Source organism: Oryx dammah, unplaced genomic scaffold, assembly GCF_014754425.2.
Source record: "Oryx dammah isolate SB20612 unplaced genomic scaffold, SCBI_Odam_1.1 HiC_scaffold_25, whole genome shotgun sequence".
NCBI classification, from domain to species: domain Eukaryota; kingdom Metazoa; phylum Chordata; class Mammalia; order Artiodactyla; family Bovidae; genus Oryx; species Oryx dammah.
Window position 1 is genome coordinate 59,605,142 of NW_024070209.1, and position 27,343 is coordinate 59,632,484.

Genomic DNA, 27,343 nt, shown 5'->3' on the forward strand with positions numbered 1-27,343 from the left:
AATAGTATAATTTTAAAATATTTATTTTTCAATTCATGCTTTCCAGAACACTTTTTCCAAACAAATCACCAAAGGCCAATATTTCTCTCTACTCTCAATGCTAAGTGATTTTTCCACCCAAAATAATGAAGCAATGACAGCTGTGATTCTCAAACATTTTTTAAAAATAGATCAAAGTTGCAAACAGACCATATATAGTGATTTTAAAAACTGGAAGGCAAAACCTGACTCTAAATGATCAAATGACCCATTAGCTGGATTTGGCCTTCCCAGGCCACATGAGGACTTCGCTCAAGAGTCCTGCACATAACAGATGGGTTCTCATAGATGTCCTTAATACCACAAGCACAGCTTCTGATGCCCAATGCTGCCAACAACAGCAGGGGCACAGAGAGGCGACCCTGCCAATTGACTCAGTTTTATTCTTCAACACATTTCTCTTCTCCATTCTCTTCATTGACTTCATCTGTTTCCTTGCAAGAATCTTGGCTGTTGGTATCAGTAAGATAATTTTCTTCCCCATTCTCTCTTTCTTCTATTTTTTCTTCTTCATTAAAGCTAGAGGAAGAAATTTATCAGTCTTTCAAAGGAAAAAGGATTTGGTTTAAAGGTAAACAAACCCTCTGCAATGTATGCCATCCTGCAGCCAGTCTTCCTCAAGTGTATAAGCTCCAATTTATCAAGAAAAGTCTATAAAAGTACCAATTGGGAAGGTAAAGATTGACTCTTTAAACTTCACTTGAAAGCATGTTATTGTTTTCACTATTTATGTCAGAAATTTACATTATTTGACTTTAAAAAATATTTCATCACCATGTAATATTTTGAAGTGTCAAACATGTTAAAATGTCAGTATGTTTTACAACACTTCACGTGTGTTCCATTAAACACCTTTTAAAATCTTATAGAACAGATTTTTATGCTTTCCTGCAAGTAAGAATTTTTTCAAAGGTTAACCGTTCAGACATCTTATATATGTTACCTTTCTTTATCTTCAGTGAAATTTTTCATCTCTTGATTGCTGAAGTACTCAAATATTTTTCCACTTTGGCCTTTCTTTGAAACAAACTCATCAGATATTCCTAGTGCTTTTAAAGTGTTAGAATAATGCTTTTCTGCTGCCATTCTTGCATTTTTCTATAGGAAAGACAAACCTTTTTAGAGGAGGACAAAAGACTTCAAGTTTCCATTAAAAATGTTAAAAGCTCCAGTGAAAATTAAATTCAATAATCATAGCTGGTTGAAAAATATGCATACTCTGACCAGCAATTGAAACTCCAACCTATGTGCCCAAAGGGACACACCAAAATGCTCAGAATAGTACTGTTTGTAACAACCCCAAACTGGAAACAACCTAAATATCTATCAACACTAGATGGATAAATAAATACTGGTGTGTTCATAAAACAGACTAAAATTAAGCAGAAAATGAACTCTAGCTGTATGTTACAACATGGATGGACCTCACAAACAACACTGAACAAGAGCAGCATGCCACAAGAGAGTACACACAGTATAAAAGACCCCAAACAGGCAGAACTGAACTACGCTGCTTAGGATCGGTGCATCGGTGGTAACACCATAAAGAAAAGCAAGGAAATGCTTATCTCAAAAGTTAAAATGGTGGTTACCTCTAGGTGCAATTGTTTTAATCTGGGCAGGGCACACAGCGTTTCTGGGGTACTGGCAATGCTCTAATGCTATATTTGTTAACATGGTAATGGTTACATGAGTTTTGAACTATAATTGTTCTTTACACTGTACTGTTTCATGACTGTTCAAGGATATCTGAAAAAAAAGTCAGTAGGAAAATAAGATCATGTGACAGGTGTCAGAGGGTTCTTTATGTGCCTACTATAAATTTTACTCTTTACAAGCCATGTCTCTAATCCACTGAAGAGTATAAATCATCAATGTTGTTATCTTTACTGTGTGGGGGAAGCAATGGATACAGCAGGAAAAACATGAATTTAGAACTGGGTTCAAATCTCTGGACTGTTACTTCCTGGCTTTGGGGCCCATGGGAGCCTTGATGACCTTCTCATACCTAAAGCAAATCAATTATCACAGTTCCTGAGACCACAGGCTTTACAGAAACACAAGATAACTGAGGTTCATATGAGTGCCTTGGCTCCTGATACCACAGGCTTTACAGATTCACAAGATGACTGAGGTTCACACGAATGCCTTGACTTTGTCCACTTTTACCTCCTATGAGTGGGTGTGAACTAGCACAGGGCCAAAAATCACTCTCTGAACCTGGAACTAAAGGAAAGTGACGAAGAATGGCCCAGTCCCAATGCACCAATGGCATGCCATCCTGAAAAGGGTGTAGAAGAGCTCTCGGTCTCACCCCAAAATTTAACACAGAAGAGGAAACCAAGATACTCAGTCCACCCTTCCTGAGGTTAAGTGCTTTGCTTCAAGTCACAGAATATACTGAGGGGAAAGCAAGTCTCCTAATCCTTTCCTGGGTCTTCACTCTACCATGCTGCTTCCTCTAGGTGGTAGTGGTCATCCAACGTGGCCTGAAGCCTGACTTCGGTAATGCAGTGTCAGATATCTTCCTAACCCAGGGCTTCCAGGACAAGGAAGGACCCTGGAGACTAGTGTTCCATGGGAGAAACCAAAATGGCAAGGGCTGATTACAATGGATGAAACTGTCACTAGTGCATTTTCTGACACTCTAGAAAACGGAAAAAGAAGCAAACTGCTGCCAAAATGCACCCACTGTGGATGATGATTTTTAGACAAGTAAGTAAAAATGCAACCAGAGGCTATGACCAACAGACAAGCCTTGGGCAACTGAAAGGCATGGGAAAGTGACCTGAGAACAATGCCCCAAAGACTGTCAAGCAGGATAAAGAAACCCCAGACCTAACTCAATGGGCTAAAAAGAATATATTCTGATTTAAGCAAATGAGGTATGAAAGATTTAAATGATACTAGTCACTGTTACTGCTCTTAAGCCTTTATCTGAATTTGATTTAAAATTTGATTTAATGCTTTGTTTAATATTTAGTTTGAAAGTGAAAGTCGCTCAGTCATGTCCGACTCTTTGCGACCCCATGGACTATACTGTCCATGGAATTCTCCAGGCCAGAATACTGGAGTGGGTAGCCGTTCCCTTCTCCAGGGGATCTTCCCAACCCAGGGATGAAACCCAGGTCTCCCATATTGCAGGCAGATTGTTTACCAGCTGAACCACCAGGGATGCCCCAATATTTGGTTTAAAATCTGATTTAACATATTCAGTTAATAAATCCTGTGATTTTTAAGAAATAGGAAAACATGGTTTGTTCTGTCCTAGATCACACGCTAACTCTGCTAGGGGAATAACTCAACAGCAGCAAGAAAATAATTAACACTTATTAATGGGTAATGCATACTGTTGTGAGTGAATTTATTAATAACAACTGTTAATTAGCAGTAATAGTAACTGCAAGAAAAAAAGTACCAATATATGTTAACAAAACCAAAACAATGGTGACTCACTGCCAGTCACTCTGTATACAGAATTTATTATCTTTTAATATTTCATATCAAGGTGAATAGTGTGTAACTAACTGTTCTTTTTTAAAACAAACATGTCCCCCTCAAATTTCACCATGCAAAAGAACTGTAAAGACCATGAAATAAAAGTGGTTAAAATAACTGAATGATTATTTTGTTTTTGTATCTAAGATACTGCAAAAAACAAATTATGTTTGTTTCTTTAGGCAATTTGTCTACAATCACTACTCTAGTTTGAAGAGGAAAAAAATACTTAGTTTTATAAGCCTAAGTTTACTTTATAGCAATTCTTTCCTTTATATAATAATTACTGACTACTTATTTTGTGACAAGCCCTCATGGGAGGTAGAAGTATATGGGGAGAGGAGAGCATATGTGTTGGCTGAAGTTGTTTGAAGAAAATATCAGCTATGAAACTAACCTATGCTTTCAATATTTAACACTTCTTTACAGGTTTAATTTCACACACACCACTATTTTGCCACATTTTCTCTGGTGACTAGAAAGACTGGGAATTCACAGCATTGCAGAATTGCTTCTTACTGCTGAGACTCATCACTACTATGTTAGGGTAGTGCTCTACACCTGGGCTAATCCCAGGGAGAAACAGTCCAGTTTGGGTTCAACAAATGTTTATGAACATGTCCTCTGTGCCGCATGCTGTCTTAGGAGCTAGCAACACAAAGATTTGACCAACACCTTTAAAAGAAACTAGCTGAAAGAGAAGAGAGAGCATTAAACAGATAATTTCCACACAATATTGGAATAAAGACAGAAATGCACAAAGGGTAATAAAAGAACACAGAACAAATAGCATGCAACTCAACCTGGGGACACAGTACAAGAAGTGATTTTATACTAAGCCTTGAAAGAGTCAGGGGAAAGATACAAAGAAGTTATATGGGTGTTGAGAAACAGCCTGAATAAGGATTTCAAGTTGAGGGACTTCCCTGGTGGGTCCAGTGGCTAAGAGTCTGCACTCCCAATGCAGGGGGCCCGGGCTCAAATCCTGGTCAGGGAACTAGATCCCACAGGCTGCAACTTAAGAGTTTACATGCCCTAACTAAAGAGTTCACACACCACAGCTAAAAAGATCCCACATGCCACAACAAAGATCAAAGAACCCGACTGCTGCAGCTAAGACCTGGCACAGCCAAATACATAAATAAATATTAAAAAATAAAAAAAAAAAGATTTCCAGCTTGAAACTAGTGGTGTAGTACAGTCTGCAAGTAAAGGGTGTACACAGAAGTGGGTGGAGGCATGCAGCGGTCGATGAACTAAAGAGGTCAACAGGGATCAGATAAGAGGATTCGGTACACCATGTTAAGACTTGTGGACTTATCTTCTGGGAGAAAGCAGGACAGCTTAGTGCTAAGCATTTGGAAGCAGGCTGACTTGGGTTCCTAGTTCCATTATTTACTAACTATAGACATTAAGAATTATTTACTTTCTTTCAACTTCAGTTTCTTCCTCTGCAATACAAGAATACCCATCTTGCAGCACTGTTTGGAGAAGCCAATGTCAAGCTCCCCTGATACCATTTACTGAAAATGAGAACACATGGCATCAGTGAAGTGGATGATTGCCACCGTTACTGGGGTGAACACTGTGGCAAGGGAATAGCAATGGCAAAGAGAAGACAGAGTGAGTGGCTTTGCAAAGAGCAAGGCAAGAAAACCAGTCAAACCATAACAACTCAGACAGAAAATAACAGCGGCTTCACTTAGCATTTCACCATCAGGAATGGAGAAAGGTAGAGCCAAAAGTTGTTTAGAAAGGAACTTCTCAGGTCTCAGTGAGAACTGAGAAAAAGTGGGGGGAAAAGTGGTTTCCAGTCATCTAAATTGCAGCCCAACAACAACACGAAAATAGAGAGGAAGGTCTATTCTTCCCAGAGAGGAAGGTCTATTTTGTTGGAAGATGAATATAAGATGCCTGTGAGAAATCTGGGTAGATACATCCAGACGAGTGGACATAAAACTTGCAGTAGAAAGCCGGAGAAAACTATGTGAAGCAAAAGTCGATCACTTTATGCTGAGTAATGTAGAACAGCTTATGATCATTTTTCTCCCCTAAAGTTGAAACTGGGATGTGAGCAAAAAAATCCCTTAAAGTGAAAAGTGTTACATAAAATTATATCCAAATCAGTAAGTAAAGGGTTCCCATAACTTTTAGAGATTGTAATATGCCACGACGAATGTCCTTTGTCCTCAGTGAGACTCTGGCAAGGACAGTCCTATAGGACACTCATCTCTCCCAGACACTTGCTGGCAGCAAGCTCCAAACGTAACAGCTTGAAATTCACAACATAGCACCTGTAACCTCTAGTGATTTGGTCTGTTTTTAAATTACGTAGCCCATAGGCGCTTTTCCCTTATGGACACAGAAAAGATCACCTGACATCAACACATTTCTCTTAAGGGAAAGACTGTAAAACTGAGTATAAATCTAGTAAAATCATGATTCACTGTTCATAGCACCAAGCTTTTTTTTTCTTTCCCAATAAAAAGGAAACACACAGAAAAGAAATTTATGGTTACCAAAGGGGTAAGGGAAGGGGGATAAATTAGGAGGTGGGATTAACAGATATACACTACTTTATATAAAATAGATAAATAACAAGGTCCTACAGTATAGCACAGGGAACTATGTTTAATGTCTTGTAGTAAACTATATGGAAAAGAATCTAAAAAAGAATATATATATATATGTATGTGTATGTATACATATATACAAAAAAACTGAATCACTTTGCTGTATACCAGAAACTAATACAACACGGTAAATCAACTATACTTCAATTTTTAGAAAAAGGAAGTAATTTCACTAATTATAGCTAAAACTAAAAATTATAGACTCACTTAAAAAAGAACTGATCAACAAAACAAAAAGGCAACCTACTGAATGGGAGAAAATATTTGCAAATCATCTATTTGACATGAGGTTAATATCCAAAATATATAAAGAACTCATATAAGTCATGAGCAAAAAATAAAATTTAAAAATGGGCTAAAGATACGAATAGACATTTTTCAAAGAGGATATTCAAATGGCTACAGGCATATAAAAAGGCGATCACCATCACCATCATTAGGGAAATACAAATCAAAATCACAATGAGATACCACCTCTCACTTGTTACAATGGCTGGTCTCAAAAAAAAAACACATAACAAATGCTGGTGAGGATGTAGAGAAAAAGGGAACCCTTGTGCACTGTTCATGGGAAAGTAAACTGGCACAGCCATTATGGAAAACAGTATGGAGATTCCTCAAAAAATTAAAAATAGAACCACTACACAATCCAGCAATTCCACTCCTGGGTATTTATTAAAAGGAAATGAAATCTTTATGTCAATTCACTGCAGTATTATTTACAATAGTCAAGACATGGAAAAAACCCAAAGGACCATCAAAAGATGAATGGATAAAGAAAGTGTGAGGGGAGGGGGGTGGGAGGGGGGTTCATGTTTGGGAACGCATGTACACCTGTGGTGGATTCATGTCAATCTATGCTAAAACCAATACAGAATTGTAAAGTAAAAATTAAAATAAAGAAAGAAAGAAAGTGTGGTATATATGGAATACTATTTGGCCACAAAAAAGGAAATCCTGCCATTTGTAACAATACAGATGGACCTTGAGGGCACAGTGCTAAGAGAAATTAGTCAGACAGAGAAGGACAAATACTATAAGATCTCATTTATGTGTGGAATCCAAACACACACACACAAACAAACCTCATAGAAAAAGAGATCAGACTTGTGATTACTGGAGGAATTGGATGCAGGTGTCAAAAGGTACAAACTTCCACTTATAATATATGAAAGTACTGAAGTGTAACGTACAACCTGATGGCAACAGTTAACACTGCAGTGTGGAATATATGGAAGTTGCTAAGCGAGTAAATCCTAAAACTTCTCATCACAAGGAAAAAAATTTTTTTGGTAACAATAAAGTTGATAGGCATTAACTAACTGTAATAATCATTTCCTAATATATGAATGTCAAGTCATTATACTGTACATCTTAAACTTATACCTGCCAAATGTCAATTTTATCCCAATAAAACTGGAAAAAAAAACTGGCAGAAATAAATCTGATTCAGTTAGCCATTTTGTTTCATTTTTTAATTCTTCAAAGACTTCCAATTCGTATCATGAAGCCTCACCTCAATATTTGGCCAAGTTGGTACTGAAAAAAGACTAGCCATTAAAAACAGGTTGTGAAACTATTATTTTGAAAATGAATGGATCAGTAGCATGTGCTTTATCAAGCTTATGAACCTCATCAAGATATAAGGCTCAAATTTAAGCAAATTACTTACTGGACTGATGTGGTGAAGCTATCACATAATAATGTCTCAGTAAATTACATAACAGATAAGAAAAATGGACTATGAAAATTAGGAGCTAGAGAGGTTAAAAAAAAAGGCTGACAATAGCTCTCAAATTCCAACAAACACAACCTGAGCAACTCTTTCAAATAGCAGCGGCCTGTTTTTTAATTTTTCTTCTCTTTCTTCTAGTTCTCGTCGATATTCTCTCATCCTTTCCTTTTCACTCTTTCTAAAATCAAATAAAAGGAATGGAATTTTTAAAAGAAACAAGAATTTGCACATATAACATTTAGCTTAGATGACAAATCAGAAGTTAAATCACGAGCACATTTTATCACAATTTCTTTTCTAGACTGGTAAATTTTTTTTTCCCATTAGACTGGTAAATTTTTAAGGAATGCAGAATACAAATTCTAGGTTTTGAGAGCACACATTTTACATCTCAGGCAGTCTGGGTATGCTGTGATTCCTGAAATCTTCAAAACAAGAATGGATTAAGGGGCTTCAAACTGGCCTCAGGAGATTAATCAATGCTCTCTCATTTATAAACCAAAAAATTTGGTCCAAATTAGGTATCTTCTCTTTGAGGAATTTCTTCTGAAAATTAGACGGTGCTCTTCTTTTCTCCCTAGGTGAGATCTCCTATAGGCTGGTGGCACAGTTAATTAAATGGGAGCAGGGTAGGGGAGAAACAAGGAGTATGGAAATAGCACATATAGAGAAACAGGAACCAAAACACAAAAACTCACAGTAAATATATTCACTGTTTGAACCAGATCCTATAATGAATTAAACTATGCTATTTTCTCTATGTAAAATATACTAGTTCTACCAAGATCATGACTTCCTGGATTAGAAAAAATAATTATACCATAAAATGATAATTATGCTTAAATATACACAATTTAGCATTATGGAAAATCCAGTTTACTTTCTAAAGATGAACAGTATATTTCTAGAGAATATTTTGCTCATGTATCAAATCAAGCTCCTTCTATCAATGAGTTACACTGATACACACTATAAGGTATATATATATACTATACATTATAAAGGAATATAATTATTATATATAATATAATAATATTTAAAGGAATGATCACAATTAAAAGCAAATATAGATTTGGGGGGGTACTTACAAATCAGATTAAAAATTAATAAATCATATTACTTACCCAGCTTTGAGGGAGATACTTTACTACTTAAACATGAACATTTTTATGTTGCAACATAAAAATATTCCTCTGGAACACTGATTTTCAAACTTTGTACTGCAGAATTCCAGCGTGTCACATACCACTAAACCTTAACACACATGTTAATTGACACATCACATAACTGACGCTAACATCAATGTGCTAATCTGTGTTATCAGATTTTGTGTAGACTTTAGAACAAAGGTCTTGGATATATTTGTTTACTGAAGAATATTTTCAGATTACACAGCAAGCTGTTAAAAAAGAGCTTTGTGTGAATCAAGATTTTTCTCAATATCACACTGTACAATAAAAAATAATATAAATAAAAAGTTTAGATGCTGATAAAGGATTACAACTGTGAACCATGGCCACAGTATAAAATGCTTCTATCCATCAACACGGCATCATGGTCTTCATTGTGGGGTGAGTATGCATGTTGGTTCTTACCATGATGTGAGTGAGTGTTAGAGTGTGTGTGCATACGTAAACTGTAAGTAATTGATAGTAACTTGAATCCACAAACTGAAATACTAACACTATTCTTCATTCATTCATATATTTGGGGGGGGGGTCCACTGATGAAAAAAAAAGTTTGAAAACCAGTGATTTGGAGGGTCAGGGTTCTCTCGTGATACCTGAGGGCTTTTATTCTGGATTTAGACATTTGAGCTAAACTCTCATGTGAATCATAAGCCTTAGCCCGGGTTGTCAGGAGTTTCTGCAATTCTTTCATTCTTTGCTTCTGCTTAGTTAAGATCCGATGTCTCTCTTCTTCCAACATTTTCTTTTCCTCAAGTGATCTCCTGAGGGCAACAAACTAAGGCTTAATTCACTTTAAGCCAATGAGAATGTTGTTTACTAAAGATTTAGCACAGGATAATTCAATGGCTGAAAAAAAAAGGGCAACCTTTTGAGAAGGATCTGTGTCGTAACTAGAAATCGATAGGCTGACTGTAACCTTTTCTAGCCCCAAAGATTCATAAAATGGAAAATATATTTAGTTCTTGGATCTTCCTGACCCAGGGATTGAACCCCAGTCTCCTGCATTGCAGGCAGATTCTTTACCATTGGAACCACCAGGGAAGACCTCTTAGCACACCTTCTGGCAATATGTTCTATATTTTATAGTAAAATATTACCGGATAACATAGCATAGTATTTTCAAAACCCCCAACACAAAATCACTAGAGTGACTGTGAGTCAGCCATCATTGCATTGGTTACTTACCTTGTGGCTTGCTCTCTTCCTCGGGAGGACACCGTGGGCATTGGAGGGTTGCAGCTACGAGGTGCAGGCTTTGTGTTTGCATCCCTTACTGGTGACGCGCGCCTTGGAGACAGATAAGGCCAACGTGTTTCTTTTAAATTATCTTCATCTGCTTCAATGTCTGCCAAAATTTTCTCTCTTTTAGTGGATGAATGTGAGGCTGCCTGAAGGTGACATGGTTCACAGACTGTTAGGAATTTGGGATACTTCTGTTCTGAGTGGTGTTTCTGATACCTCTCAGGTTGGTCTTCCGAATCAGCAGTCTGGCGCCTAACCCTGTGTTTATACTTGGACTTCTCAGCTTGTTCAGGACCCCTGGACTTCCTTGTAGCAAAACTCCTGCGAGCTGGACTGTAAGGCAGAGGGGAAGGGTTCTGTAAAAAGTCTTGAGTTCTCTGATGTGCCCTAATGTTTTTATAGAGTTCTTCTTCTGTTAACTTGTCATTGATAGTTGAACCGTAAGTAGATCGAGGTATAGGCCTGGCTTTAAAACGATTTGTTTTCTTTTTAGACTTAAAAAAGTCTTTCAGCTGCTTTTCCCGAACTGCTTGCTTCTGTTCCTCCCTTGCAACAAACTTAAAGGGCTTTTGAGAGGCCAAAAGAGCTTCTTTGTTTCTCTCCTTCATAGCCCTCCTCCGTACCTCATTTTGCTTGACTATATCATGATAAAGGGGGAGAAAGACGAACGCAGGAACTGGGTTGGCTCGGAATTTTTTCTTACACTCTGACTCTTCTTCTTGCTTCTTGAGCAGTTTGTGTACCATTTCAATATCTGATTTCGATTTCATGCTCTCTTCTTTTTTCTTTTGCTCTCTAACTGTCATTTGAAAAGGCTCAGGTACTGTAATCCTTGGCACCCATTCTTTCGGTCTCTTTCTTTGTTTTTCAAGTACTGGCAGGCTGACATCTTCAAACTGGATATAATCTTCTACGCTGAAGTTTGTCCACATGTTGTTGATGAGCTCCTTAGCATAGGTCATCATACTGCTTTTCTCAGAATACTTTTTTTCCAAGTTGGGCAACTCTTCTTCAGAGGAAGACACAATCAAGGAGGACGACTGACTTAAACCAGGTTCTGAAACTGATGTCACTAATGAGACAGGGTGATAGGAGTTCTTTTCTGATACAGACCTAAGCAAGTGAGGAGAATAATCAGGTTACCTTTTCAGTTGTGTGTGACCAAATAGAAAAATTAAAAACTACATAATTTCTAAGATCAAGATAAAATCAGTTAGAAAATAGGAATTGGACAGGGCTGATGAAAACTATCAAATTTTTTTAGAATAAAGCCTGGGAGATGCCTGAAATTGATCTAAGCTGACTCCCTCATTTTACAGGGGAGGAACCTGAGACAGTAGAGTTTCCTTATATCTAACCACTATTGAATTCTCCACATGTTTTCCAGAGTCACCATCCTAAAATATACATCTGATCACATCCCTTTCTTTCCTGAAACTTTCCCATGACTTGCCATTGTTACCAAGCTTAGATTATAAAGCCCCTCAAGACTAGCTCCTGCCTACCTTTCCAGTTTCACCTCTTGCCTCTCCCTACCCAGGTCACCATTCTTAAGTCAGATCCAATCATAGGAAGTTTCTCCCACACTGTGGTGATTTCTCAAGGCACTTTGTACACATGGTTCCTGGTGCCTAGAAGGGCACTCCTTGCTTCCTACATCTGCTTCAGCTATTTCTCCTTTAAGACTGAACTCCGATTTGATACTTCACTTGCCTGTATCCCTCCACTCACACTCTGACATGTTCAACTGCTCTTCCTCTCTCTCCATGATACTCTGTTACACCATGTTGTATTTTTGGATCTCAGATTGTCTTTGATCTCCTTGAGAGCATCTTGATTTTGAGTGCTCAGTGCCTAGGCAACATCTGGTACACAGGAGATGCACCATCAGTGCTGACTAACTGGATGACTGGCTTCAAGTTTCAAAAGAAGCAGGTTTATGGCAAAAATGACTATTTTGAAAACAAATCAGATTTATGTCTTAGTTCTGAACAATCTGTTATATCTGTAAAGAGCTCATGTTAATCCACATATTATAAAAATAAAAAACATTTAAAACTGAATTCTAATATTCAACATTTGAAAATGGCCCAGACTAAATATTTTGATACATGTCTAAGAGTGGTGCATCAGAGAGAAAAGGCTTAAATGTCCACCAAATAACCCTCAAAGCAAGAAGCTACCTAGTAGGTTGATAAGCCATCAAACAATCTGAATAAAAACCCACCTCCATATATCATTGAAAGCACAAAGGGATATTTGAGAGAAAACATTTTGAAATAATTTGTTTTGCACTTTTAAGTATACATTTTATCTTACAGTCTACAAATAACAATATGGACAAACTTACCTGGAAGAGACACTAGCAGCTTCTTCCCTGGTGATTGCTGGCTGAACTTCCTTTAAATTTAATTTATTCTGGTACAATTTCTCTAACTTTGCCATAGTTTCTATGTGGGCTGCCTTCAGCTCTTCTAGTTTCCTGAAATACTCTTCATTAGAGTGGTAAATATCAGAAAAGTCCACAAAATCCTCATGGCTTATATGTTTTTGTTCATTCACCCTAGAAATGCTGGTGTTAAAATCAGCCTGGTAGGATGAAAAAAACCTGTTATATGATGTCTGGAGTTGTAAGACAAATTAAGTTGACACTTATTCCCAATGCTGCTTTTTCAAAAGTCCACTTAATGAGGTTATATGTTTACTTGTGGACTATGTACATATAACATAAGTTACTCGTGGGCTATATACATTTTCTCCTAATAAGTATTTTATTAAGAATAAGAGAGAGAGAGGGAGATAGAGAGACCAAGTTGCCAGAAAATAAATACTGTTTAATCCATCTTTTAAAGGGTGATTAGATTATCAAATTATGTACTAAGAAACACTACGGCAGGATCAAACCAAATCACGCTTTATAAAGAGCCTCCTTCTCAGTGCAGACTTATCTGAGATGAAGAACACAGTTTCTCCTGCTGCAGACCAACCAACCATAGCCCAGTGCCCTCTCTGAGCTGGGCTCTGCAGTGTGGGCTCCAAGGGTGTTTCAGCAGAGAGGAAAACTGAATGAGAATTCTGGGAAATGTGGGAATGGAGGGAACAAAATTCTCGGGGGCTCATCAAGAAGCCAGAGAGAAACTCTCCTCCATATGCATGGGGTGGGGGTGGGGGCCACCTCAGGAACAGCACGAGATGAAGGTAGGAGGGACTTCCAAGAATAGCCACTCCTGTGGGCAACAAGAACAGCAGCTCCCATGGTGACAAGGACTGTGGGGGTGGCAAGGGAACAAGAACACATAGGGCGGTTATTCTATATACATGCCTACAAGGGTAAGACTGATCCTTTCCCCCTCACTCCCTTCAAATACCTTTCAATCTTTTAACTGAAGGAACTTTAAAGAGGTAAAACCCCATATCCTCCACAAGTATATAAAAATTTCTCAGGTAAGAAACAATTGAAATTGTTTATGGTACTATGCATAAAAGGTTACTATGGTTTTAAATTTAGCTTACTGCCTGAAATAGACTCAAAATGAAAAAAGTATATTTGCCAAAGAAAAATAGAGATCCAACCTGATAAGACTCTAGAAAATAAACCTGAACAGTGTCTCCCAACAGAAAATTCAGAAGATTCAGTTGTCCATAATACTTATAACACTTTAATGGGCTCAAAAACATGAGGCCAGTGTTGTACCACTTGGGATAAGTTAAGAGAAAACAAATGAAAGAAAACAAGTTTTCTTCAGTAGAACAAGTGTGCAGAAATTTATTACCAAATAAACTGGAGAACTGCTTTCTGAGTCATGTTGCTGCTGTTGTTCAGTCCCCCAGTTGTGTCAAACTCTTTGTGACCCCATGGACTGCAGCACGTCAGGCCTCCCTGTCCCTCACCATCTTCCGGAGTTTGCCCAAGTTCATATTCATTGCTTCAGTGATGCCATCCAGCCATCTAATCCTCTGACGCCCTCTTCTCCTTCTGCCCTCAATCTTTCCCAGCATCAGGGATTTTAAAATGAGTTGTCTGTTCACATCAGATGACCAAAATACTGGAGCTTCGGCTTCAGCATCAGTCCTTCCAGTGAATATTCAGGGATGATCTCCCTTAAGATTGACTGGTTTGATCTCCTTGCTGTCCAAGGGACTTTCAGGAGTCTTCTCTAGCACCACAGTGCAAAGGCATCAATTCTTTGGCGTTCTGCCTTCTTTACAGTCCAGCTTTCACAACTGTATGAAACAACTGGGAAGATCACAGCCTTGACAATATGGACCTTTATCAGCAGCGTAATGTCTCTGTTTTTCAACACACTGTCTAGGTTTGTCATAGCTTTCCTGCAAAGAAGCAACTGTCTTCTGATTTCATGGCTACCGTCACCAACAGTGACTTTGGAGCCCAAGAAGAGAAAATCTATCACTACTTCCACTTTTCCCCCTTCTATTTGCCATGTAGTAATGGGGCTGGGTGCCATAGTCTTAGTTTTTGTAATATTTAGTCTTAAGCTGGCTCTTTCACTCGCCTCCTCATACTCATCAAGAGGTTCTTTAGTTCCTCCTCGCTTTCTGCCATCAGAGTAGTTATCATCCACATCTCTGAGGTTGTTGATGTTTCTCCCGCCTACTTAGATTTCAGCTTGTAACTCATTCAGACCAGTATTTCTCAAGAGGTGCTCAGCGTATAGGTTAAACAAACAGGATGACAGCAGACAGCCCTGTCATACTCCTTTCTCCATCTTGAACCAATCAGTTGTTCCATATAGGGTTCTAACTGTTGCTTCTTGACCCGCATACAGGTTTCTCAGGAGACAGGTATTCTCATCTCTCTAAGAGCTTTCCACAGTTTGTCATGAACCACACAATCAAAGGCTTTAGCACAGTTGATGAAACAGAGAGGTTTTTCTGAAATTCCCTTGCTTTCTCTATAATCCAGTGAATGTTGGCAATTTGATCTCTAGTTCCTCTTCCTTTTCTAAACCCAGCTTGGACATGCTCAAGTTCTTGGTTCACATAATGCTGAAACCTAGCATGCACGATTTTAAGCATGACCTTACAAGCATAAGAAATGAGTGCAATTGTCCAATGGTTAGCACATTCTTTGGTACTAGCCTTCTTGGAAACTGGGATGAGGATGGACTTTTTCTAGTCCTGTGGCCACTGCTGGGTCTTCCAGATTTGCTGACATAATGAATACAAAACCTTGATGGCAACATCCTTTAAGGGATTTGAATAGTTCTGCTGGAATTTCATCACATCCACTAGCTTTATTAATAGCAGTGCTTCTTAAGGCCCACTTGAGTCATACAACTCAATTAAGAGAATTTTCTGATATCTTCTGCTATTTTTTCTATGTGCTCTTCACCATTACCTTCTTAGCTGTGGGAATGAGTACTCTGTTAATTTCCTCATTCATTCAATGTTTAGAGATACTCAGTATTTAGCTAGCTGCTGAAAGATACAAATCAGGTAAAAACTCTACCTTCCAGAAATGGCAACCCATTTTAGTATTCTTGCATGGAAAATTCCATGGACAGAGGAGCCTGGTGGGCTATAGTCCATGGGATCGCAAAGAGCTGGACACGACTGAGTGACTGAGCACATCAGCACATATTGTGATCTAAAATGGTTGTTTCCTTTTGTATTCCTACCAGAAGAGTTTGAGACTTCTGGTTCTTTCATATTCTTGCCAATATGTTTAGTCTTTTTAAACTTCTGACCTTTTGAATAAATGTGTAGCATTAGAAAAAAAAAGACAACTCCACTTTCCAGAAGCTTCCAGCTAGTTTAGAAGAGGACACACAGATAAATAATCAATAGCAGGCTCTGAATGAGACAGAACTCCTGATTCCTGCCCATGATTTCCTCCAAGCTGAGCAGGGAGGCAGAGAAGTGACCATGTATGTCACGGTATCAGGGACCTTGAAAGCTCACAGAAAGAGCGTCTAATTCTGACCGGGGGAAAGAAGAGGCAAAATTTGCAGAGATCAGAAAGACTGGAGACACAAGGCTGGATAAGAACAAAGTCTGTAAAATACAAAGAAACTGAGGCCTCGGGCTCGAACATTCACCGTTACTTCATGATGATGCAACTGGCAGGTCTCTGTCCTTGGTGAGGAAACTGAGGCTCAGAGGAGTCAGGTGACCTGTCTACAGTCACACAGCTAGTAAGCAGCAGAGCCGGGCTCCAATACCACGCCTGTTAGACTCCAAAGACACACCACACTCCGCCCAAGTGCAGGAGGGTTTTTTCGCTGCAAGTGGAAGTAACAAGCATGCTGTGCTCAGAGGAAGGTATACAGTCTGAGAGGTGGTGGGGAAGAGCATATATGGAGCACAGCAGAGGAGGGAAAACAAGGTGAAAAAGGCAAGTAAAGAGCCCCAACCAAATGCCCAGTGGGCCAAGCCACAGGCACCAGGAGCCCTGAAGGATGTGAGCAGAGAGTGACAGTAACACTCAGAAGGACTCTCTGGTAGCAAGTGAAGTGGAGGGAAGGAAAGCAAGGTTGGTGGTGGTTAATGGGCTGTTGGGAGGTTTAAGAGGCTGAATCATTAACCTGACAATGGCCTGGACTGTGCACAAGAAACTGAAAAAGCTTTCTGTTTGGAGTACTGCATGTCTAGGCGAGTGACGATCTGCCATTTATCAGTAGAGGGGCTACAGGGAAGAGGAGAATTTTTAGGGAAAGGAAATTAATCTCTGTTTAAGACACACTAAGTGTGAGGGGGCAGTAGGGCAGCCCAATGTCCAGGAAACAGAGGGGTAAATATATCTGGAGACCTGGTAAGAAGGCTGGGCTGGAGATGGAAATACAGGAGCCAGCAATGCACACAGAAATGCAGGTGCAGCCCTGGGTGTAGGTAAGGCTTCCTGTGGGCAGTGAGAGGCAAGAACTTGAGGATGGAAATGTTGGCAAACACTAGCATCCAAATAAGCAGTGATAGGACTTCCCTGGTGGTCCCCTGGTTGAGAATCCAGCTGTCAATGCAGGGGACACGGGTTCAATCCCTCGTGTGGAATGATTCCACGCGGCATGGAGTAACTAAGCCCGTGCATCACAACTACTAACCCACGAGCTCCAACTACTGAGACCATGAACCTAGAACGTGTTCTCCACAACAAGAGAAGCCACTGCAATGAGAAGCCCATGCACTGCAATAAAGAGTAGCTCCTACTCGCCACGACTAGAGAAAGCCTGCAAGCAGCAACAAAGACCCAGGGCAACCCAAAATACAATAAATGACTAATTTTTAAAAATATGTACAAAAAAGGATGAAATGGACCACGGTCACAAAAGATCACAAAAATCAGGCTGAAACTGAGCAGAATCCTGTGAGGCCCTCCAGGACACAACAGTCTTTCCACGTCCTTGTTTCAAAGAGCAGATGCAAACAGTTATTAATTAGAGGAGTGAGGGACTGTAGGAAAAAAAAAGAAAGGCAGTCAAGAAATAGTGTTTGGAAGGAGCAGGGTCCTGGTTCCTCCTTAAGGGAAACAAAACAATCTGATACAGAAACTAAGGTACCCACCCAGGTGGAGGATGGTAACTTCAGGCTGAGCAGAAGCACACGGATCCCAGCATGGTTGGAACTGGAAGACTGATGATTGAGCTTCCTTGACCACCACCCTGCTACCTCCCATCAACCAATCAGAGAAAAGGTCACACACCCTTGAAGCCCACCCCCTAAATTTTGCCTATAAAACCTCTTCCCCAACAGAGTAGTTGGGATTTTTGAGCACAAGCTGCCCACTGTCCTTGTTTGGCTCTGCAATAAACCTTTCTCTGCTCCAAGCTCTAATGTGTCAGTTTGTTTGGCTTCACTGTGCATTGGGCAGATGAACTTGGATTCAGCAACAAAGTGATACCATATTTAAAGGAAGGGAGCTTTGGTTTTGTTTGAGTTTGGAAGATACTAAAAGACTTCCTGGAGGAGGTGATACTTGAGCTGAGCCAAAGAATGGAAAAACTGGAGGATCAGAGAAAGTATATGGGGAAAGAGGGAAAAGGTACTCTAGAAAGAGGAAATGACAGTAAAAGCAGTGGGGATGGGGTTGTGGGTGGGTGGGTGGACATGGTGGAAAGCACACAGCTGCAGGCTATAAAGAAAGTAAAAATGCACAAAGCAATTTGGGGCAGAAAGCCTGCAAAGGGAGGTTAGGGCAATCAAGATGCGGTTTCTGTTTCTGCCCTGGTCATCTGGTTTGAGCCCCCTTACAACCCTTCAAAGCAGAAAGGGTCAGACACTTTGCAGTTTGGAACGTTCATATGGCTTGGGGGAAAGATTACAGACATGGTGTCAGAATTCTCATTCGAGCCTAGGTTCTGCACTTCTTAGTCATGTGGGGAGGCTAAGAACTTTGGGACTTCAGCTTTAAGAAACATAAAGTATGTGAGCCAGTTGTTAAACTATTGTCTCACAGCTCCAAACCTCCTATGTGATGCTGGGGACAGGACTCTGCAAACCACATTTCTGCTTTGCCAGAGGCTTCCCACTAGATTCTGCCAAAAGTGGGGCTAGAGGGAGACTGCAAGGCTGGAGGAGGAAGAAGGGACTATTCCTTCCTGTTAGTTCTCCATCTGTTTGTCTGCTTGTATCACCCCAGCTTCCCTGGTGGCTCAGACAGTAAAGAATCCGACCACAATGTGGGAGACCTGGGTTCAACCCCTGGGTTGGGAAGATCCCCTGGAGAAGGAAATGGCAACCCACTCCAGTATTCCTGCCTGGAGAATCCCCATGGACTACAGTCTATGGGGTCGCAAAGAGTTGGACACAACTGAGCAACTAAGCACAACAACAAGCATCCCCCCAGCAGTGTTCTTCCTCTGGGCAGCAGCAGCAGCTCGCTCTAGCAGCAGGGGCTGATTCCAGTCTGCAGGTTCTTTAGTGCTCCCAGAATCAGCAGAATCACCCCGAGGGCGTACTGTTCCCTCCCCCTCAGATGCTCTGCCTCCAGATATCTGCACGGCCCACCTGCTCACTCCTTCAGAGCTTTACTCAAAATGCCATCCTCTCCACAAGGTCTTCATTGACTACCTGTTTTTGAAATGACAACCTCTCCTCTGACTCACTGTCACCCTTTTTTTTTTTCCTGCTTTATTTGTCTCATAAGTACTCACCACCAACTGACATTCTACTCATATTTGCTGATGTAGTTGTGTATTACATGCCTGCCCCTACCAGAAAGTAAGCATTACGAAAGCAAGTATTTGCTTTGTTGTGTCCCCAGTACCTAGAAGAGTGTATGGTCATTGAAAGACCCTCAATCAGTGTTTTCTAGATAAACAAATGTCCAGCTAAAACAATATTAAGTCCTCCCAAGGGGAATGGACAGGTATTCCCTCACAAAAGACTGAATCAAAGAAATACTGGCTGCTCTTAAGAGCTATATTCTACTGAGTATTAAGGAAAGGGCTTCTCTTCCAAAAGCTATCATTAAAATAGGGTTGATATTCCAAAGAATCGTTTTTAGGCAAAGCATCCACCATTCATTCTTTTAGCCTCTTCCTTAAAAGAAGGTCTTATAACAATCATTTTCACAAAAATGATGAAGTTTATTTGAACCTGGAAAAGATGTTTGAAAACAATACAGAAGGATGCGTAACTTCTAAAGAGATGCGACAGGCCTGATTTTCCAAGAGCCTGATTGCGCCCTTCCCCTTTAACTGTTGAGCTTTTTGTAGAATGTTGTACACACAGCCATGAGATTAGAGGATAATCTTTCCTAGATTGGCTTGACCCATTTAGATGATGACTCCTTCCAACACATGTTGCTTCATTAGTAATCAGCATTCATCATTATCTGTGTTAAAGTTATCATCTATAATTCTGGAATTTTTATTAAAAATTTTTTTTTGCATTAAATGGATTTGTAAGGAATGAGGCAGATCTACATGTAAATGATAAAAGGAAAAAAAGCAAGTGGAGGACAATATATATCTACAAAATGCTACCATATATTAAAATACTATGTACACAGGAGATAGGAAAAGGCCTAGAGTATATACCTGATTCAAAACAGTGACTACTAGGACTTCCCTGGTGGTCCAGTGGCTAGGACTCTGGGCTCCTGATGCACAGGGCCTGGGTTCAATCCCTGGTCAAGGAACTAGATCCCACATGCTGCAGCTAAAGATCCTGCATGCTGCAACTAAGACGGGGTGCAGCCAAATAAAACAAACATTTGAAAAACAAAACAAAATAAAACCCAGTGGCTACTAATGGGGGGGGGGGGGGCATGGGCCAGACTCTCTTTTTGCAGGGAGAAGTATTAAAGGGCCTTAGCCTTATTTATAACATTTGAAATTTTAAAAGGAGAATGTTTATGTATTACTTCTATAATTAAAATGTAACAACAAAAGAAAGAAAATGTTTTGTGAATAGTAATACTAAATTAATAACTGAACAATTTCTAATGGCTACTTGGTCAGCCTGGCACCTCCTGTGCTCCTGGAAGTGGCTCTCACACTGCCCCCACGATCCTGCCTACCTGTTCCTTGCTATTCTACCTGCTCCCACCCCTACCCCCTAACTGCAAAGGATAACACCTTTATTTCTTCAGGAAAAAAGAAACCATCACAGGAAGTTCCCTCATCCTTCCATCTACAAAACTGCCCATTTTGGTGCCCCTTTTTGCTTTCCCTCCTGCTTCAGAGATGAAATGTCCCTTCTCTTAGCAGCATCTGACCCTTCCCCTCATCACTGAAACCAATGAATTGGAAACCTCCATGCTCCAGCAATAATTCTACCACAGGAGCTGATCTTAACCTCTTTTGCCCCATTTTCACAACCTGACTGTCGTTGAGGGTTTTAAGAGCTCTATACTAGGCCCCTTCTCTTCTTTCTCTGCACTCTGCTCCTAAGTGACTTCACTGTTTCAAAAACGCTGAAAACTCCCAGATAGAAATATCCAACCCATGCCCCACAGATCTACAGTTTCATAGGCCCAACTGCTTTCTACATCTTTCCACTTGCTAGTTTCACAGATATCTCAAATTTACCTGTTCAAAACTGAAACCTTGCTTCCCACCTGGCCTCTGAATCTAATCCTCTTCAAGTTACTCCCAATTTGGTAAATGGCATTATCTTCCATGCAGCTGGTCAAACCAGAAATCTGGGAATGAGCACTCTTGACTTCTTCCTTGGCCTCACGTAAGTCCTATACAATCTGTGTCCACTTCTTGCCTGGACTCTAGGTTCAGGCCACTGCCTCTGGCCCCTTAATCACTGCAACAGCCTCCTACCCAATCTCCTTTCTTTGTCAAACCCTCCAATCATTCTCCACAAAGCCATCAGAGTAATCTTTAAAAAATGTAAAGAGAAACATGCTAGATCTCTTAAAAGTCTCAAAGACTTCTCACTGCACCTGCAATAAACACTAAACTCCTTACCTTGGTCTATAAGGACCTCCTTACCTCTCCGACCTCATCTTCTGCCGTCTTCCCCTCTCCTTTTTCCAGTCCTGTTGGCTTTCTTTCAGATTCTTAATCACACAAAACTCTTTCTCTTCCTATCTTTGGGCCTCTGCATATGCTGCTCCCTCTGCCTGGAATGCTTTTCTCACCCCCACCCCGACCCCCATCTTCAAAAATGGCTGCTCTTTCTCATCCATCAGGCATTGGCTTAAATGTTAACTCACTGAAGTAGGTCCCCGCCTACTGCATTTTTAATTATAGTAGCCTGGTCACCCCTTTCCCAACATTTCCTGTCTTATAATCATTTGACGGCTCATTTTTTATTGTCCAACTTCCCCATCAGACTGGAAGCACTGTGACAACATGAGCTATGTCTGCTAGCACTCACTTCTGAATAGTCCATTACTGGCACTTAATAAATGCTCAAAGTTTGCTGAAAAAGAGAAGGCCATCCCATTAGGAAAATCCATGAAATTTTAACGTGAATTATAGAATGTTGCTTTACCCATATCATCATCAACCACAAAGCAAGACCTGTGAACTGATATCTCCAACTGAGGCTAGATTCAAGGAATATGCCTTAAATGCCTATTAAAAAGTAGAGACATTACTTAGCCAACAAAGATCCGTCTAGTCAAGGCTATGGTTTTTCCAGTAGTCATGTATGGATGTGAGAACTGGACTATAAAGCTGAGTGCCAAAGAATTTATGCTTTTGAACTGTGGTGTTGGTGAAGACTTTTCAAAGTCCCTTGGACTGCAAGGAGATCCAACCAGTCCATCCTAGAGGAGATCAGTCCTGAGTGTTCATTGGAAGGACTGATGTTGAAATTCCAATACTCTGGCCACCTGATGTGAAGAAGTGACTTACTTGAAAAGACCCTGATGCTGGGAAAGATTGAAGGTGGGAGGAGAAGGGGACGACAGAGGATGGGATGGTTGGATGGCATCACCAACTCAATGGACATGAGTTTGGGTAGACTACAGGAGTTGGTGATGGACAGGGAGGCCTGGTGTGCTGCAGTCCATGGGTTGGAAAGAGTCGGACATGACTGAGCAACTGAACTGAACTGAACTGAACTATGACAGTTAGTTCTCCATAATCAATTTTGTGTGATGGCTATGGTAAGCTGAGTTAACTCCATTTTATAGATGACAAAGTTGAGAGAAACTAGCCTTTAAAAATCAAGGTGAGATATCAAGGCAAACTGTGAGGAAGGTAAAGCTTGGCTGCTGCACTCTCTTTCTTGCCTTTCCAGTGCTTTGCCTGCCCACCCCAGTGTCTCCATCAGGTCTACTGCTATGTGCTGCGCGCTAAGTCACTTCAGTTGTGTCAGACTCTTTGACCCTATGGACTGTAGCCTGCCAGGCTCCTCTGTCCATGGGATTTTCCCAGAGAGAACACTGGAATGGGTTCCATTCCCTTCTTCAAGGGATCTTCCTGACTCAGGGATCAAATCCACGTCTCTTACATCTCTTGCACTGGCAGGCAGGGAGTTCTTTACCACTACTACAGAGGCAGCTGATCCAGATTTGCTTTTGGTTCCTTCAAGTACCGTGGTCTCAGAATAGAGTTAAACTTAGCTTCCTTTTTTCTTTTTTAGTGAGATACTGTCCTTTAGAAACTAGCTTATTAGATAAACTGATCTCTCCTAAGGTAATGTTTCTAATACAATTTGCAATTTTACAGGGTACTCTGGAAGTATACCTGCAACCACAGAAATGACTGACTTTTCCACTACAGCAAGCCAGAAGAGAACTTAATCTCTTGTTCTCTTGTTCTCTTTTGGATAAGTGTTCAAATAACAGCCCCACTGGCAGCTGTTACTATTATTACTAATTTACACAAACTGGCTTTTAGCTATGACATATGCTCTCATTTGGTTCTCATAATAGCCCAGTGAGACAAGAAAGACAGTTATTTTAAAGCTCTTTTATAGATAAGGAAACAAACTGAAAGAAGTTACGTCTTAATATTAACTAGCAAATGAACAGATCCTAACCCAGGACTCCAAATTCTTCTCTTCATTCAAATCATCTTTCAACATCAGTCCACCTCCTTCATTGGGTATTGAAATTTGAAGCTTTATCATGAATGAATTTGGTTGTAGGTCACTCATTCTAGTTGAAGTTCAGGGTCTTAATCTGCTTTACTCTGGATAACCTCAAGTAGTTTATCTGTTGGTAAAATACTGCCCATAAAAGGTGTTACTACAGATTTTCTTATTAACATTTCTAGTGCAGATTAAAGAGATGAGAATTCCAAAATATCCAGTAATTTCTAATAGCCCTAGACCACAAGATCCCCTGGAGAAGGGAAAGGCTGCCCACTCCAGTATTCTGGCCTGGAGAATTCCATGGACTATATAGAATGCAAAGAGTTGGACATGACTGAGTGACTTTCACTAGACCACATGTTTTTAATCTAAGATGCTTTGAGCAAACAGTATTAAGAATTTGGGGGGACTTCTCTGCTGGTTAAGACTCTGCACTCCCAATGCAAGGGCCTTGGGTTCTGTCCCTGGTCAGGGAAGTAGATTCTGCATGCCACAACTAAAGAATCCACACAAAGGTGGCATGGAGGCAACTGAGTCTCAGCACAGCCAAATAAATAAATATTAAAAATAACAAGAGAATCTTTACCTGGGGTTAAGAAGGTTTATATCTGCAGACTGCTGGTTAAAATTCCAAGTTCTCATCTTTTAAGGGAATAGAGCAGATGGCAGACTTGGCCCCCTACCTGGTAGACAGGTGTTCACAAAACACTTGGCACTGAAAATTGATCTGTGAAAAAGCTGTTTCTCCCCACTCTCAAGAGCCGTGTGGCAACACTGGAGCCTCAGTAATTTGCTTCTCTGGAGGCTTAGCTCTGTTTCTGATCTACCCACTAAACTCCTGCTGGTTTTAACCATCATCTCTCGTGTACTGTATTAAGATGCACTAATAACCAAGACATTGAAGTGGCAACAGAACACGCCTGACAACACAGCTGACTCGCTTGCATTTTTTGGATTATTCTCTGTAGGACAGCACAGTTTTCCTCGAGTTGAAAAGAAAAAAAAAAGAAAAGAAAAGCAAATATCTACTCCCAACAGTTGCTGGAGTATAAGAATAAAGTTCTGTACTTTTCATTAGAAATAGCGTAACGTAAATGCCCTCCAAGAAATTTTTACAACAATCTCTTTGGTTAAAAGACTTTTCAACGCCTCGGTTTTGAGTATTTTCCGTGAGGGCCCAGAGGACTTGGTGGGCCAGGCTCACCTGTACGGAGGGTCAGGACAGGGTTCGCATTTCCCAGCCCGCGCCTCAACAGCGGGGGTCGCCGATCAGCCTCCAATGGCACCCGGCGCCCAGCCCCACCCCACTTCCCGACCCTGCATTACCGGCGCCCGCGCCAGCCGTGCCGCCGCCTCTTTCTCTTCTTCTTCTTCCTCCTCTTCCTCCATGGCCGCCGCCGCCGCCGACAGGGAATTCAAGGGGTCTTTGCGTTCGTACTGGGCGACCCGCGCTCCGGTGTTGGGATTGACCGGGGTTTGGAGACTGCTGGCCGCCAACTTCGCCGCGCGGTGCGAAGCAGCCATCACCGCGCCGCCGAGGCCTGAGCGCCCGCGCTGGCCCGGGGCGGGGAAGCCGGCGTGGCCGCAGGCGCCCGATTGCTCTTTGCTTAGGGTGGTGGTTACTAGGGGCCCGGTAACTAGGGACGCTACAGGGGCCGCGAGGGGCCAAAAATCACTTAAAACCGGCGCCCGCCGCGGGCCCCTTGGATAGCGGGAGTCAGTATTGAGTCTTTGCTGGTTTAGAGGATTGGTCGGCGGAATAGGGCACCTGGTCCCTCTTCTTCGCATTTCACCCCCTAAATGCAGACTTCTCACATTACACTAATGAAACGACTTGTGGTGGTAGTGGGGGGGCTTTTTATTCATTGAAATAATATGTTTGGAGGAGGTGGCGGCGGCAGAAGAAAGCAGGGCGTGTTATCGTGTCACGGTCTCGGGACAACGGTAACGTTTGCATCCCGCGACCTAACATGGCTCTCCAGCGAGCCAGAGAATGGGAAGCCGTGAGTTACTTTCTACCCTGACTTGAAAGCTAACAGAAATCGACCAATCTGGAGGAAGGTGGAGCCTGGTCCACCCACCAGTGATTGAGAGTGCCGGTGTGTGACCCGCACGTTTGCTGCTTGGGTTCCTCCGCTTTATAGTGGTGGGGATCGGAAGGCGTGAACGCCCACCAGTAGCCACAAACCAGCCTCATCTCCACCTCACCCCCCAACATCTCCCACTTGGGATTTGGGCGCTTCAAATGACGCCTTGCCGCTACACCAAGCGCCTGTTTGAGAAGCCTAGCCTTAAAATAGCAGGCGTGGTGCTGCTGCTGCTGCTGCTGCTGCTGCTGCTGCTAAGTCGCTTCGTGGTGCAGTGTCAGCCAACCCCTACTTCCTGAGGCTGAGGCCGCAGCCACCGCCCACTCCTGGCCCTACAACCTGCTGTCGCCACCACAAAGTTAGGGTATGCAACGCGTAATATCAAGACCCCTTCTCTGAAGTCTGAATCAAGTATTTCTTCCATCAGGAATGTAAACACTTGGGAAACGCCCTACTCCCTCAGCTTTCTGCAGGCTGCTCTTTGTTTTGGCTGAGGATTTGCTTTGACAACTGGAACAGATACTGGCTGGATTCTTAGCTAGAGTTGGAAGCCCATGAGGTATGGACGCCGCAAATGACCACAGAAGGGACTTCTAGGCGTTTGCATGCAGCGAGTTCTGTGGCTGCACGTGACCCTCTTGTAATTTGACCCCGACCCCAAATCAGCATGCTGAAACACTGAAAATAAAACATTAGAAGAGAGTGGAAAAGAAGCAGTAAGTGTGGAGGACATATTAGATGTGTATGTAGAAGAGCAAAAAAGCTTCCACTCGTGAGCAATATTCTAAATTTGCAGTTATCTTTTAAACTTTTTATTGAAAAACAGCTGATTTACAATGTTGTGTTAGTTTATGTACAACAAAGTGATTCAGTTATATATACATAAAATTGCAGATATCTAATAATATAGTCTCAAAATATATAAAGCAGAAATGGACAGATCTACAATAAGAAAATGACAAATCTTATCATCATAGGAAGAATTATTTTTGCACCTTTGTATTGAAATATATACAGTGCAATAAATAGATCTTAAATGTGTAGTTGGATGCCTTTTGACAAGTGCATACACTCATAAATCATATTAAGGTACAGAACATTTCAGTCATTCCAGAAAGGTCCTTTGTGCTCCTTCCCTGAATGGTACCCATTTCACATTTCCTTGACTGTTCTAGAACTTCATGTAAATGGAATCATACTGCATATAGTCCTTTTTCTCTTAACTTCTTTTTATCAACATACCGGTTTTTAGGGATTCGTCCATGTTGTATATAGGGGTGGTCTGTTCCTTTTTAATTCACCAGTCCATTCTAAAGGAGATCAACCCTGGGATTTCTTTGGAAGGAATGATGCTAAAGCTGAAACTCCAGTACTTTGGCCACCTCTTGCGAAGAGTTGACTCATTGGAGAAGACTTTGATGCTGGGAGGGATTAGGGGCAGGAGGAGAAGGGAACGACAGA

The 27,343-nt window shown here is 41.1% G+C and overlaps 1 protein-coding gene across 2 annotated transcripts; it reads right to left on the reverse strand.

The window, feature by feature from the left end:
• FAM161A (FAM161 centrosomal protein A) lies at positions 1 to 27,079 on the reverse strand. 2 transcript variants are annotated; one of them, XM_040224006.1, is made up of 7 exons: positions 25,122 to 27,079; positions 12,688 to 12,926; positions 10,281 to 11,450; positions 9,689 to 9,856; positions 7,984 to 8,083; positions 983 to 1,137; positions 1 to 558 (listed from the first exon to the last, which is right to left on the reverse strand). In XM_040224006.1, exons 1-7 carry the CDS (start codon positions 25,581 to 25,583, stop codon positions 420 to 422), a joined length of 2,433 nt encoding a protein of 810 aa, XP_040079940.1. In that variant the 5' UTR covers positions 25,584 to 27,079; the 3' UTR covers positions 1 to 419. The 2 variants fall into 2 exon arrangements, with proteins under 2 accessions (XP_040079940.1, XP_040079941.1); XM_040224007.1 differs by lacking the exon at positions 9,689 to 9,856 and having other exon boundaries at positions 15 to 558.
• Positions 27,080 to 27,343: the final 264 nt, after the last annotated feature.